Source organism: Plasmodium coatneyi, chromosome 10, assembly GCF_001680005.1.
Source record: "Plasmodium coatneyi strain Hackeri chromosome 10, complete sequence".
Classification (NCBI taxonomy): Eukaryota; Apicomplexa; class Aconoidasida; order Haemosporida; family Plasmodiidae; genus Plasmodium; species Plasmodium coatneyi.
This window is the reverse complement of record NC_033565.1, coordinates 123408-138707: the sequence shown is the minus strand read 5'-3', so window position 1 is coordinate 138707 and position 15300 is coordinate 123408. Positions and strand designations below refer to the sequence as shown.

The window sequence follows — 15300 nt, the reverse complement described above, 5'->3', positions numbered from 1 at the left end:
GCGGAGGAGAAGAGATACAAAACTATTTGGGGGCAAGCGGAAATTCTAATAATTTACAGAGTAAAATTATGAATACCTGGTGTAAAGGGAAAAGAGGTTGGAGGGAAGGGCTTCTACCACCAGGGACTGATTGTTTCTCCTTCTACTATTGGTTGGGAGATATAGTATCACAAATGAAAGAGAAGGACCAGGAGTTCAAGGATATTATGGAACTTATATTTGAAAAAATAAAGGAAGTCCATGGTAAGGAGGCATGTGACAATTTGTCCCCAGGCATAGCTGAAGAGCAGTTCAAGCTTCTAAAGAAATTATACGATTACACTAAAACCTTCAGAACCCTGAGGACTAAACTGAGCAGTAATTGTGGAGGAACATGTGGAGCATACAGGAAAGAACTTATTGATACATATGCAACGGCGACTGCAGCTTGTGCAGGTAAGAACAGCGGAGAATACTGTAGAGAATGGAACAGAATGTTCGGTACTGGTGGAGGGTACAATGTTCCGAAGCCACCAGAATTGCCATGTGTTATTGTCAAACCTGCTGCAGCAGCAAAACCTGTTGCTGCCAAACCAGCAGCAGTACGACCTCCCGCTGCAGCAGCAGCCAAATTCGGTGAGGAGGGGTATGATTCACGTGCCAGAAGTGCAGATTCCCCAGTAGAAAGAGTAACTTCCCAAAGTGGACTTTCAGATATTGGACCAACTGAAGCACAAGCTGAATCAGGTAAGCATAATAAAACAACCCCAATTGGAGTAACTTCAGAACCTTAGGTGAAGTTACTTTAACAGGTGAAGGTGGGAGGAACAACGAATTTCCCTATAGTGGCAGGAAGGAAAGGTGTTCTTCAGTCCACCCACACAGAGCAACCTTCCACAGAGAGAACACCTTACAGGGAACACTTCACACAGAACAATCCTCCACAGAGCATCTGCACAGAAAATAGTGCACATGCAACATTTTCATATCATGTGGTTGGTTTTTTCCCGCCGCCCTCCCCTCCTTTCTATTATACTTAACCGATACTATTATACCTAATCGGCACTCTTCCATTTTGTACTTAACCGACACCCATATCATTTTTTCCTCTCTTCTCTTTTTGTGTATTTATTATTTACATTTCAGGTCACCTTCATACTACGTCTGAGGAAGGTCGTCAGGAAGGAGCAGGTGCTATTCCTGGGAAAGCTGGTTCTGCTTCCCAGGTCCCAACAGAAACAAAGAAACTTGAAGTAAGTGGTCCACAGGATTCTCTCAATGGTCAGGAAGTTAGTAGTACGCATGGGGATATAGTAAAAAAACCTGAAGATACTGAAACTATTCCAAAAGCTGATGGTACTGGTGATCAGAGTGGTAGTGGTGGAAGTAGGGCACCTGAACCCGCACAACCAGCAGCTCCAGGAGCACAGCTACATCCTGAACCTGATGCTGCCGCTGCAGGTCCTTCCTCAGCACCTGCAGCGGGCCTACAACTTACTACTATTATCCCTCCTGCTATTGGAGGAATAGCAGGAGCAGTAGCACTTCCCTTAGTTGGTTTCTTCCTTTATAAAGTAATTAGGACTATACATTTAATAAATAAATAATATAATGAATAAGCATTATTTTTTATGAGAAGGCAAATGCATAATAAACTATATTTTGTGTAACACATAATGCACATTTCCATCCCGTCCTTTTCATCCTAACCACTGTCCTTTGTTCCTTTCCTTTTTTTAGTACACTTCCATATTTCCTAAAAGACATAACTCCTCTTCTAATAGAAGAAAAAGAAGAAAGGGAAGATCCATTGAACGAAACGTGGATATGGAAACGGAAGACGACGATTCTATTGAATATTCCACCGAATATGCAACAACAGAACATTCAACAGGAGGAGGCTCCACATCAGACGACTCAACATTTGACTCAACATACGATGCAACGGAGGCTTCAACGGAAAGTTCAGGAGAAGAGGAATCTAACACCGAATATTCTTCCCCATATACTACTACTACGTCTAGCAGCAGAAGAGGGGGGACAAATACAGCAGGAGTTCGTCGGAAAAATATACGTTATCATCCTGTATAACGTTCTTTGCAGAATAATAAATAGCATCTATTATTACTCACACACTATAAGTAGCACATGTAAAACATTGGAATGTGTAATGTTTCTTTCTTCCCACATAATATTAAGTGGCTATGCGCACACAGTTTATATACAATGTACTTCATACACACTGTGTGTAATGGGCAGAAACAAAAGGACATTTTTCCTGTTCTATTTTTTTTCTTCATTCTTCTTTTTTTTTGTTTCTTCCAATCTTGTTTCTTTGTTTTTACAATTTTTTTTTTTTTTTTGTGCATTTTTTTCTCTGTGACAGAAATTTATATTAGGGCAATTTTTTTTCCTTTGGACAACTTTTTTTTCGTAATTTTCAGTGACCAATTTATTAGGGCATCCTTTTTTTTTTTTGGACAATCTATTCCTTTTTTTGGACAATTTTTTTTTTTTTTGCAATTTTCTGTGACAAATTTATTTTAGGGCATTTTATTTTTTTCGACAATTTTTTTTTTCCCAACATTAATTTTATTGATGGTTTTTTTTTGTTTTTTTTTTGGGAGTAATATTTTACGCGGTGTAACTTTGCTTCCCGCGCGCTTGCTGCTGCACGTTGCGCTTTTTCCGCACAGCAGCGACGGCAAGGACGGAAATCCTTTTTGTACTGTTCTGCTTCGTGGTTGCTAATTTACTGTTTCGAATTTTTACAATGCACATTTTTAAATGTGTTCACATTTTACACAGTTTTCATTTTAACTGTCTTCACATTTTTACACAGTTTTCATTTCACACTTTTTCATTTTAACTGTGTTCACGTTTTTGCACAGTTTTCATTTTTAACTGTGTCCACATTTTTTACAGTTTTCATTTTTAACTGTGCTCACATTTTACACAGTTTGCACATTTTCAACTGTGTTCGTTATATTTTCACAATATCATCGCCAGTAACTGCAGAGCCGGAATGGATGCGTGCGGAAAGGAAAAAAAAAAAGTGCAAAATAAGCAAATGCTACGATTCAGTTGTACTGAAATAAAAATATGGTTTACAATGTTTGCATATCATCAAGGCATAGCTGCCATGCCGCGCACGGAAATGTATGCCTTATCGGGAGAGGGGGTTCAAAAATTAAAAATAAAAATAAAATAAAATAACAGAGGAAGATAAAAACGGTTAATGTGGTTAATGTGGTTAATGTGGTTAATGTGGTTAATGTGGTTAATGTGGTTAATGTGGTTAATGTGGTTAATGTGGTTAATGTGGTTAATGTGGTTAATGTGGTTAATGTGGTTAATGTGGTTAATGTGGTTTATGTGGTTAAAGTGGTGAAAACAGAAGCAAACGCAAACGTGATGATGAATGAAACAGCATCAACACGTAGAGACGGGAAACAGAAAGACGAGATATGAATGACCAAGTAACACACACAATTAGGAACGAATACATTCCCCTCTACGCGCAACAAGAAAAAAAAAGAAACGAAAAGGCATATGTATGCGGTGTAAAAGATATAGGGAATAACACAATAAAAAAAAAAAAAGGAAAAAAAAAAAAAAAAAAAAAAAAAGAAATAAGGAATAAGGAATAAAGCGACATAGGAAGGTAAAATCACCCTGCTTTCACATTATTTTTCCAACTCTGCGATTATACATGTTCTTGGAAGAGATGGGAGTGTAAACATTTTATCTAGGATAATAATGTATATTATTTTTATTTTTCCCCTTTCTATTATTTTTTCTTCCAGATGGTGGCCTACCAACATTACATACGGTAGATTCATCTGTAAAGGTGGACAATGAATCTGGTACTGTTGACGCTTGTGTTGTTGAATATAGTGTGTATGTCTCTTCTGTAGATGCATCAAAGTCATGTTTAATTGATCGTCCTTTCCTTCTTCGTCCTCTATTGCTCCTGCTTCCGAGGAAGTTCCTTATTGTAGAAGGTAGAAGATCATACTAAGAAGGAAAAAAGGAGAGAGGAGGGACGAATGAGAAGGAATAAAGAAAGCAGGGAAGGGGAGGGGGGGGAGTGTGTAGTACATGTGTATAATGAAGCTCACCCTATATTTATACTTTAAAAAAAAAAAAAAAAAAAAAAAAAGATATATATTTAATAGAATGCTATTATTATTTATATACTTTTAAGTGTACATTTGTAATTATAATTGTAGTTATAATTGTATGTACTTACTTTATATAAAAAGAAAAAGATGGTAGGAATTCCTACTAAAGCGAGTCCACCAGACACAGAAGGGACGACACCACCACTTCCGCCAACACCAGCATCTGCTTCCTCACCAGTACTAGGTTGACTACCACCCTCAATTTCTTCTCTAGAATCAGGAAGTTGGCGCGGGGACTCCGATTCCGCTGCAAACAACGTTCCGCTACCTGAATCACATGCTAATCCTGATGCCTCTCGGTGGCAGTATTGTTCGTACTCCCTTTCAAAATTTTTACAGTAATTCTCACCCGGATTTCCACATTCCCCCTTCACATTATCATAAGTTTCAAAAATGTCATCCAGATATTGTTCAAAGTCCACAGCACAGCGGTTCCCATAAAACTTTAATAACCTCCCTATAGCCGCATAGTTCTTAGAGTGATCAAACAATTTTTTCCGTCTTTCAAACTGATTTCTGTTAATATTCGTATATATATTACTACATTCCTTTGTAGGAATGAACTTCTGCAACTCTGTATAAATTGTACTTATAGTTCCGCTAAATTCATTTGTCCCCACTAATCTATTGGATAACATATCCCCCAGCCAAAAATAGAAGAATGTACAACGTTCCTCATAGGATGGACTCTGTGAATTCATTACCTTAGATACATAGTACCATGCACCTACAACTCTATCCGCATAACTACTTACATCCAGATACCTCTGTAATACACTTCGCAGACTTCCCTGCCCGAACCTCACAGGAATACTTTTATTATACAGGTCCCAGCTGAAGTCAAAGGCTTGGTACGCACTACCTGCAGACGCACCCTTCAATTTATCTTTCTATAGGTGTAATTCGTGAAATATATATATATATTTGTTACTACGTTTCTGTACCTTAATTTATTATATTGTACACATAACGTACTATATGCGCTTACTAGTGTGTTATTGATTTAAAATATTAGTTAACCGTCAGTGCTCCTGTTATTGTTTCCATTGATTCAGGTTCTGTTTCACTCACTCCTTTACATGGTAATTCTGGTAGCCCCTGACTTGTACATTGATTACCTGTCCCGTGTCTAGTCTTAAATTTAATGCAATACTTATCCTCACTGCTCTCACAAGTATTGCATAATTTGTCATATGCTTTTTTAACTTCCGCCTGCCTTTCGTTATACTTTATGCAAAGGGGATATGTATTAGCATCCGCCCTCCCCCGTAGAGCATAATAGTTATAATAGCAGTCAGACAATATTTTACTCTGTTCGAAAACGTCTATGCCAACATCATCACACATACTATAGAATTCATTCTTACATTGACCTTCTGGAAGTTGCTTGTAAATTTTCTGCATGATCTCTGCAAGGCCATGGAAATCTAATTTCCCTTTTATTTTACCACCTAACCAGTAGTAAAAAAACCAGCAAGGCGTATCATCTCTGCCACTACTTTTTCTTTGTGCACACGCATAACAATAGTTCCGCTCAATTTCATCGGCATCACTATCATCCTTCAACCAAATTTTCAATACTGTCTTGACATTATCCCCTTTATGCTTGCAGCATTTCTGTGCATCCCCTTGTATACCACACCCTATACCTTCGTTAAGCAGCTTGTATATTAATTCTGAAGGTAGTGCAACTGAACCTGCCTGCTAAAAGGTATATTGGGACGAAATAACACATAAGAATGAATGTTCCCACAGTCTATATTTATATTACTGTAAGTGTAAAATACTGCACGTACACTCCATCGTTAAATGTAAGCGCAGAGAATAATTTTTTCCTTTTTGTGTGCTCTTCTCTCTTACTGGCGCCATTTTTCGTACACAACCCTCTACACAACAGAGTTCCACCGAACATGCTTCCTTCTACTTATTCATAAGGAAATGAACAAATGTGAGATTCTTCACTTTATATATATTCTGAAAGGGAAGGGGGGCTCAGCATTTCAAAAATTTATATGTAGCAAATTTTTGTACTCTTCCTCCCCTTAAAAAAAATGCGTATCCTTTCACTTCGTTCAAAGTACAATAATACACTATACCTACGTATTGAACTAGCATATGCATATATACTGAAGTCAGAAATATGTATAAATATTCTAAAATTACCAAAAGAAAAAAGAAAAAAAGAAAAAATTCATCACATTTGTTATGTATAGATTATCCACACGCTACATGAACTGTGTAAAATTATTCGCAACTTTTTATTACAACACTATGTACACTTCCTTCCCTTCCATGTATTATTTTTCCCTTTCATTGGCACAATTTTGGCTTAAGGGAAAAAAAATTTCAATTAGGTGTTATTAATATTCCTCACCTTTTTCCTTCCCATTTCGTTAAATATATAATAAAAATTTCATTTATATTAAATGTACACATTCCCATCTGAGCTATCCTTCCTTCATTCTCATTCCTTCACACCTGTCTCTTATTACTTCCTTCATTCTCATTCCTTCACACCCGTCACTTTTTACTTCCTTCACTCTCACTCCTTCATACTCTTTCCTTCACTACCTTCCTTCCTCCTCCTTTAACGCTTTCTTTTTTAAACATCAGGCCATATTACTGAACCCTAAAACCTAAACCTTAAACCCTAAAACCTGAACCATGAGGCTTAAATCCTAAACCTAAACCCTGACCCTCCCCTCCCTTTCTTAGACCTCCTTTCCTTCCTCCTTAGACCATCCTTCCTTCCTTTCCTCCCCTTCCTCCTTCTTAGACCTCCTTCCTTCCTCCTTAAACCATCCTTTCCTTCCTTAGATCCATTTCTTCCTTCCTTCCACCACCTACCACCCCTAACACCATCTTCCTTCATCCCAAACAACGGTTCTCCTTCCTCCCCCAAAAGACGGTTCACCCTCCCCGAAACAACGGTTCAATACTGTTAAGTGTGGTTTGACACGGTTCTGTAGTTGTCCGACTCGGTTCAACGCGGTCCGTAACGATTACTAAAACTTTTGTAGCTATTTGTAGTAGTTCCGTAACGGTTTGTAGAAGTTTTGTAACGGTTCCTCAAGCGTTCCAATTCGTACCTAATTTTATGCTCAAAAGAATACATACCATAAAAGCAACAACAGCAAAACCACAAAGGGGCCACGAGTATGGTAGTAGTGGACATACCGAAAGACCCACAATCACACCTATACAAAAGAGAGCTAATACATATAAAATGGAAAGGGTCAATACGAGAGGTGATGACAAGAACGGTGACAGGAATGCTTCCCCTTTTCTTGTCCATAATCTTCTTTTTATAGCATATAACAATTTATTAAAAAATCCACTGCGTCGACATCCCCTGGGTCGAATGTTCATAGGTTGAAATTCCCTGGGTTGGAATAACACATCTCTTCTTCCGTTATTTGCTTTTCCATTTTTTATATGTGGTGTTGTTGAATAATCATCATAATGATAATCATCACTTCGCTCCTCAAAGAGGCTATTCATAGAACTGTCCATGGAGCAGCAACTGCTGCTGCTGCTACTGTTGTTTGTTGATAGGGAAGTAACACTGTGCATGGAACCGCTATCCATGGAGCAAGTGCTGTCCGTGAAACTGTTCTCCAAAGAGCGGTCTATTGCACCGCAATAGCGGCGGTTCTTCCAAAAGGGGTTATAGGAAGTACCATCATTATCCATTTGGGGGCGTCCCTTTTTATCATTTTTACCACTTCTTGTTGCATTGAGTCGGTGATATAATTTTTTATCATTTTGATCCACGAAAAATGAAGCGTCTATTCTTTCCATCGGTAAAGGGACGACGTCATCGTCGTTGTTGTTTGATGTACCATCATTATCACTCCACTTGGATTTTAGTGATGTTTTTACACCGGTCTCTACACCACCACCTAAGGTGCCTTTCTCCTGAACTGCCACACCGGCACTTCCTTTCTTTGATGATGTGCTTATTCCATTCACCTAAAAAAAAAAGAGTTGTTAGGGGTGGTTGTTGCTGGAAGGAAGGTTGTGTTAGGGGTTGAAATTTTTCTCTGTTTTTTTTTAGTCCTTTTCTATTCTTAATGAAAAGATGAGAGCTAATTATATTAAATGTGCGCCAAATATTTTTTTTTATATAGGTGTGTAACAGTTATTCTTATATTACGTAGTTGGGATGTTGCCATAAGCACAAAAACAGGAAGGATAGGGTACAGGTGAGTGTTAATCGTTTTGTAGGGAAGGGTGCCATAATTTTGCTGCTTTTGCTTCTTCTTTGTTTGTTTTTTCTGTTCTTTTTTTTTTGTTTGCTTCCTTTTTTGAGTGTGTGTGTGTACAAATATATTTTTAAAGGAAGGAAGTAATAAAAATGTACACAATAAATATGAATATAGAATTTATGGTAATTTGAAGCAAGAGCGACATGGTTTTTAGTTATATTCTATACAATTTATGATGATAACATGCTTAATAATCATATTCCCTTTTATGAGAAAAAAAAAAGTAGAGCGCACCCCCTCTCCCAACACTCACCCACACCCTAACAAACTTTTCTCCGCACATCCCTTCCCAAATATGTGTGTTCCCACCCCCACACTCCCTCCTTCCTTCCTTCTAACGGTGTGAAGAAGGAGCGAATTACCTACATTTTGAAGAGTAAAGTTTTGTTTGTGCCCAAAATTTTGTCATCCTAATTAAGTTATAAAGGTGATTATTTCAGGTGTAAGGGGGATTGTAAGGGGGGTGTAAGGAAGGGGTGTGAAGGGGATGTAAGAGGGGGGTGTAAAGGGATGACAGGTGGAAGGAAGTAAGAAAGAAAAGCAGGAAGTGAAAAAAAAAAAAAAAAAAAAGAATAAAAAAAAAAAAAGGAAAGAAGGAATAAGAAGAGGGGAAAAGAAGAGGATAAAAATGTAGGAAAAAAATTATTATTATTGAGCCACTATTAAAAGAAAGGAATGTGTATTATAAAAAAGTGTTGTTAGTGTGGTGTGCATATATGTCTTTCTTCATATATATAATGAATACAATTTTTTTCTTTTATATATGATACCCTTCTTTTTCATTTAATAAATACATACTCTCCTTTATAAGAAATATGTATAAACATACATAAGGAAGAACAGCACACACACAACTTCCAATATAAACTTAATATATATATATGTAGAAAAAAAGAAAATATATACACATCTGCACATATATATCAACCATGTCAGAAACCGCACCAGCAGAAACATACCTGAAGGTACATTTTTCTCCTTCATACAAAATGCAAACATGCATAAATATATGCGCATGCATAATAATGCATTCATATTTTAATAGAAATGAAAATAAAAGGAGGGGAAGTATAACGATAGAAATAATATGTACTTCATATATACAAACATATATATACACATATATATATACATATATAACTATATATATGTATATATATGTATATTGAATTTATAGAACGAACACCTCGTACAACTACCCTCCAAAACAGCATACGAAGCATTTGACCAAGGCTTAAATGATTGTAAGCACTATGGAATTACTGTGGTGAATGACGCGGAGAGTAAACTGCGCAACACACTGAATGTACATCATAATATTAAGAGCGAAGCAGAAAAAATTGTAAAAGCATGGTGTTATGCGTCCTCACAGACGGAGTCAGGACATAGTCCATCCTATAGTGGGCTTTGTCATTTTCTCTACTATTGGTTAGGAAGCATCGTATGGAATAAGGGCAAAAATGTTTTGACTGTTACTACATTTTTAGAAGCGATGGAGAACATTTATTCTGCATTCGAACAATTTGGTGTTCCAAACAATTGTGAACTTTTTTACAAAGACAATAGTGAAATCAACAAGGAAATTTTTAAGCACCGCAGAACAGTATTCGACTTTTCTTTTGACTATAAAAATATAAAGCAAAAATTGGAATCTCATAACAACTCCTGTGATGAACAATATTACCAACATCTAAAGTCTGCTTTTGATGCATTTCAAGCTGTAAGTGCCGATTGTCACAGGAAAATTGACCTATATTGTATGGAATTCAAAAATACATTTGAAACGAAAAACAACAACAGCAATAATAATCAAAACCCACTCACTTTAACAGAAGGGGAGAAAACGCAATCATCAGGGGAAACAACAATCTATAAGAACGTTAGCTTAAATCTGAATTTTGCCCCACCTAAAACTAACACAGCAATGATCGCTACCATTTCGTCCATATTTTCAATAACAGCACTTGGATTCGCTGCTTCTCTTTTATATAAGGTAATAATTATAATTACAATAATTTGAATAATACAAAAACAACATAACTAATAATAACTCATATATTTGTGCACACACGCCACACGAGCACACCATCCATTCTTTTCTTCTTTTTATATGAACAAACAAATATGTAGAATAGACTGTGTCTATTATATATATACATAACTATGTACATATATATATATACACACATACGTATATGATATATATATGTGTATGTATATGTACTTACCCTTTCCTTTCCTTTCCTTTCCTTTCCTTTCCTTTCCTTTCCTTTCCTTTCCTTTCCTTTCCTTTCCTTTCCTTTCCTTTCCTTTCCTTTCCTTTCCTTTTCCTTTCCTTTCCTTTCCTTTCCTTTCCTTTCCTTTCCTTTCCTTTCCTTTCCTTTCCTTTCCTTTCCTTTCCTTTCCTTTCCTTTCCTTTCCTTTCCTTTCCTTTCCTTTCCTTTCCTTTCCTTTCCTTTCCTTTCCTTTCCTTTCCTTTCCTTTCCTTTCCTTTCCTTTCCTTTCCTTTCCTTTCCTTTCCTTCTTCCTTTCTTCTTTCTTATTAGTACAAGCATCTATCTTCCTGGTTTGGTAACCATTCTGGTGGAGGAACAAGTAGAAATAACAATAATTATAGAAACAGAGGAAGAGGAAAGACAAGATCCACCATCGAACACAACTTCGACAATTTAACGGAAACATCAACCTTAGCCCCTACGGAATATTCAACAGATTTGTCCACAACAACAACAGATGGTGCATCTACCATATATAATGGACGATCACCACGACCAACACCATCTGCCAGAAGTGGAAGAGGAGCAGGAACATATACTGGACCAAGTCGCCGGACAAATATACGTTATCATCCCTAGGTAAAAAGAAGGTTTCCTAACGAAACAATAGGATAGAAAAAATTCCTTTCGATTCATATTAATTGCACAATAACATGTAAACACCTTCATACAATACACAAAAAAAAGAAAAAAAAAAGTCAAGAAATAATAGAAAAACAGTAAAAAGTAAAAAATTAAAAAAAAAAGAAAAAAGGGGAGGGAAGTTAATTAGCTCAAAGAGCACAATGTATATACATATTACATGTAAATAAGTTCCTCATACATTGTACTTATCGAAAGTAAAATAAAGGGGAAGTAAAGAATAATTATATTTATAAAATGGGAAAAATTTATTATTATTACTACTATTATTATTATATTATTATTATTATTATTACTATTATTATTACTTATTATTATTAAGTAATCACATAAAAGGAAAAAAGAAAAAAAAAGAAGAAGGGGATGGCATATTGACAAAGGAATTTACTACTCTTATATGGTAAGGGATATGTGTGCGCACGTTCAAATTTCTATAAAGAAAAAAAAAGAAAAGAAAATTGTACTCCACTATTATATACGTAATAATTAAATGGTGTAAGTAATAATATATTCTTCTAATTAGTCGAACACAATTCCGAATAACATATCACATAGGCAAAAACGGGAAGCATAAATTATAATGTAATGAATGTATAAGGAATATATATGTATATGGGGGCAAGGTGCCCCTTTATACTATTCCTATTCTATATATATACATATTTTTTTTTTTTTTTTTTTTGTCCTATATAATAATTTCAACTCTTTATACAATTTTCACTCCGCATTGGTCAGTTATTTTATAAGTGGTACGCTCCATTTATTACATACTCATAGGTGCATAATATTTTAGGAAGGAAACTTTTTTTCATGTTAACTGTGCACAATATGGTATGTGTGAACAATTTCTAATAAACCGCCTTCACCCCGTAAATAGAAATAAAACATTCATTAGTAGTGCATGCTTAAAATTTTTCTGTTCAACAGGAGAAGAAAAATGAACACTTTCCTATGTATGTTGGAAATGAATGCAATGGTATAAATAGCAGTAGCACGATACTCCAAATAATAACATATACAAAATAAAACAATGCAATGATATAACAATGTAAGAATTACATAAGGAATATGAAGGAATGGAAAGAAAATAAATAAATAAAAATATTTGACATGTTCATGCCTATCCATAATCATTCTGCAGAATAAGCGAGCGTAAATTCCTGTACATTTGCACAATTTGCACATGAACACATGCATGTATGAATACATACGAGCAGCAACACATTACAGTACAAAATTTATTATGTAAAAAATATGTACACAAACATAAAGAAGCCATGACTGTAAGAAATATAAAAAAAACTGCATTAAACATTCATCCTCATACTGAAAAGAGGGCAACATATGTATATATACATACATATATAGACATGTATATGTATATATATGTGTACATTGGAATGTATCCCCCTATGAATTCTACATTTTTAGGACCAGAATTTAACGGATTTACTATCCAAAAAAACATATGCTGAATTCAATGGAGAAGGGAATACATACAGCGTATCATGCTCTTGGCTCGAAAATACAAGGACCGCATTGGAAAGTGCACTTGATGAATGCGGAAAAGTCAAAGGATATGTAGATCAAATAGTAAAAGCATGGTGCATTTTGCAGAATTCGGGAGGGACATATGCATCTGTTAATCGAAATTGCTACCTTTTCTACTATTGGTTAGGGGACATATTAATTAACAAATTAAGTGACGTTGGTGATTCATTCTTAAACATTATGAAAAAGATCTACGAAGAATTTAAAAGTATTCCTGACGGAGGAATTGCTGGCTCAGAAAATGGTTGTGCAATTATATACAAAGATAACATTGACAAAACTACTTTCAGTGCAATGAAAGCAGTATATGAGTACCATTATGACCATACGAAAATAAAACAACAACTACAGAAAACTAATAAAGAGTGCACTGCTGCGTATCAACAACACCTTGAAAAAATTAAGTCCGCTTACAACTCATTAAATAAAAAATGTCCCAGCAGTAATAATGCTAAACACTGCAGCGAATATAGAAGAACATATAAAGGACCTATTGAAAAGAACCTATCAGAATTAATATGTACACTAGAATCTAAACCAGGAAGAGTAGAAGTTCGGAGCAGCCAAGATTCTTTTCAGGGACAGGAACAAGTTCGTCAGGAATTTCCTTTTGCATCTGAAATGGACAGCAACACCCCCGCTATTGTTTCCTCTGTACTCGGCGTACTGGGACTTCCTACCACCGCATTTCTTTTATATAAGGTAAGTATAAAATTACCACTATATATATACTTTATATATACATATGTATATATATTGGTATATATATATATATATATTCTTCCAACCCTACTTTTTTCAGTATAATCTTTTACCTGATTGGTTACGTAGTCATTTTAAAGGGAGCAGAAGCGGAAGAAAAAAAAGATCTGTTGAACATCATTTTTATGCGTTTACGAACGACGATTCAACAACAATAGGAGGTTCTACCACAACAGAATATTCCACTACAGATTACACAGACAATTATACCATGTATAATGGTGGTAGATCACCACAACAACGACCACGTGGTGGAAGAAGAAGGAAGAATGATCTCCCTCAACAGAAACAAGGAAAGAATGTGGCTTATCACCCTACATAATGCCTCTACAGAGGAAAAGAAATAAATAGAAGTGTTCAGCACGCTCCAATTTATAATTAGTGTGTCCATCCCCTCCCCCCCTTTTGTTAATAACTTAGCTGTGTGCAAACACTCTTCTATATATATATCTATATATATATATATGTGTGTTTTTTCAGCAGGATAAGTGTGCATAGTGCATCATCATGTGATTTAAAATGTTCCTATTTCGAGGTAGTCAATCATACGAAATTCTATATAATGAAAATATACTGTGATGATAACGTATACATATATCTAGTAGGAACACACTCCTGTTCGGATAATTCACAAATTCGACATCAGACCCCAAATAGGGGCTCCTACATATATATATCCGTAGGAGGAAAATGGGTTCCTTATTCCAGCGGATACATATATAGGAGCCCCTAATTGGGGTCTGATGTCGAAGGACATGGTTTTCAGCAGTTGGGTGAGCAGTTGGAGGGATGCAACGCAGGTTTTTTTTTTTTAATTGGGAAGGACACATGTAAGATTTGTGCAACTTGATAAGTGCAACCTGCTACTATTGGAACTGCTATTTTAGTGGAACTGTTATTAGTGTAACCTATACCTATATTCTATAATGGAACTCCACCACCGAATTTATACATATATATGATCCTAATTTATCCTTCCTACCGTATATATGTGTGTATAATCTGTTATTTCCTATTTTTATTTGTGACACCCCCTGAAAAGGAGGTAAGAAGAATATAAATATATAATACTTGGAACTTCATTCTTCGCAATTATAATTTACCACCTTATATGCTGCTATAGGTAAATATGTAAATAATGATCGTGATACATACATATATGATTATATGCACCTGTATTTATGTTATATACTCAGGAAATAGCACAAATGAGACGTTCTGTAGAACTTCCATGACTTTTCGGAGCTTCATAAAATTTCTTGGAGAAAAAAGGAAAGGGAAGGAAGGAAGCAGGAAAAAGTAGCTCAAATGGCACAACATATATACATATTGCATATAAAGAGGAACCATTTTTGGTGTGCTCATTAAAGAACGAAAAAAAAAAAAAAGGGAAGAAAAAGAAAATTTTTCATATACTGAGCCAGTATAAATAAATAAGAAGGAAGGGATTTATGATAAAGGAAATGACTACTATTATAGTGCTGCGTGCGCACATACAGTACACTTTTCTTTCCTTATTCTTTCTTTCTCTATCTTCTTCATATATGTGTATAATTAATATATATACATATATATATATGTACACATATACCGATATATATATATATGCAATAACTGAAGCGAACACATGTAAATAAT

At 35.5% G+C, this 15300-nt stretch overlaps 3 protein-coding genes across 3 annotated transcripts; 2 read left to right on the top strand and 1 right to left on the bottom strand.

Moving 5' to 3' along the window:
* Window positions 1–4171: 4171 nt before the first annotated feature.
* On the bottom strand, window positions 4172–5864 carry PCOAH_00028410 (KIR protein; the record flags this gene model as incomplete). Its single annotated transcript, XM_020059646.1, has 2 exons — window positions 4172–5053; window positions 5184–5864. Coding segments are annotated over 2 exons (1563 nt in total), but the record flags the coding sequence as incomplete, so codon positions are not given.
* Window positions 5865–9669: 3805 nt separating this feature from the next.
* Window positions 9670–10451, top strand: PCOAH_00028400 (Variable surface protein Vir7-like protein; the record flags this gene model as incomplete). Its single annotated transcript, XM_020059645.1, has 2 exons — window positions 9670–9675; window positions 9804–10451. 2 exons carry the CDS (start codon window positions 9670–9672, stop codon window positions 10449–10451), a joined length of 654 nt encoding a protein of 217 aa, XP_019915438.1.
* Window positions 10452–12626: 2175 nt separating this feature from the next.
* On the top strand, window positions 12627–14009 carry PCOAH_00028390 (Variable surface protein Vir7-like protein; the record flags this gene model as incomplete). Its single annotated transcript, XM_020059644.1, has 3 exons — window positions 12627–12632; window positions 12781–13602; window positions 13854–14009. 3 exons carry the CDS (start codon window positions 12627–12629, stop codon window positions 14007–14009), a joined length of 984 nt encoding a protein of 327 aa, XP_019915268.1.
* Between the last annotated feature and the right edge of the window lie 1291 nt (window positions 14010–15300).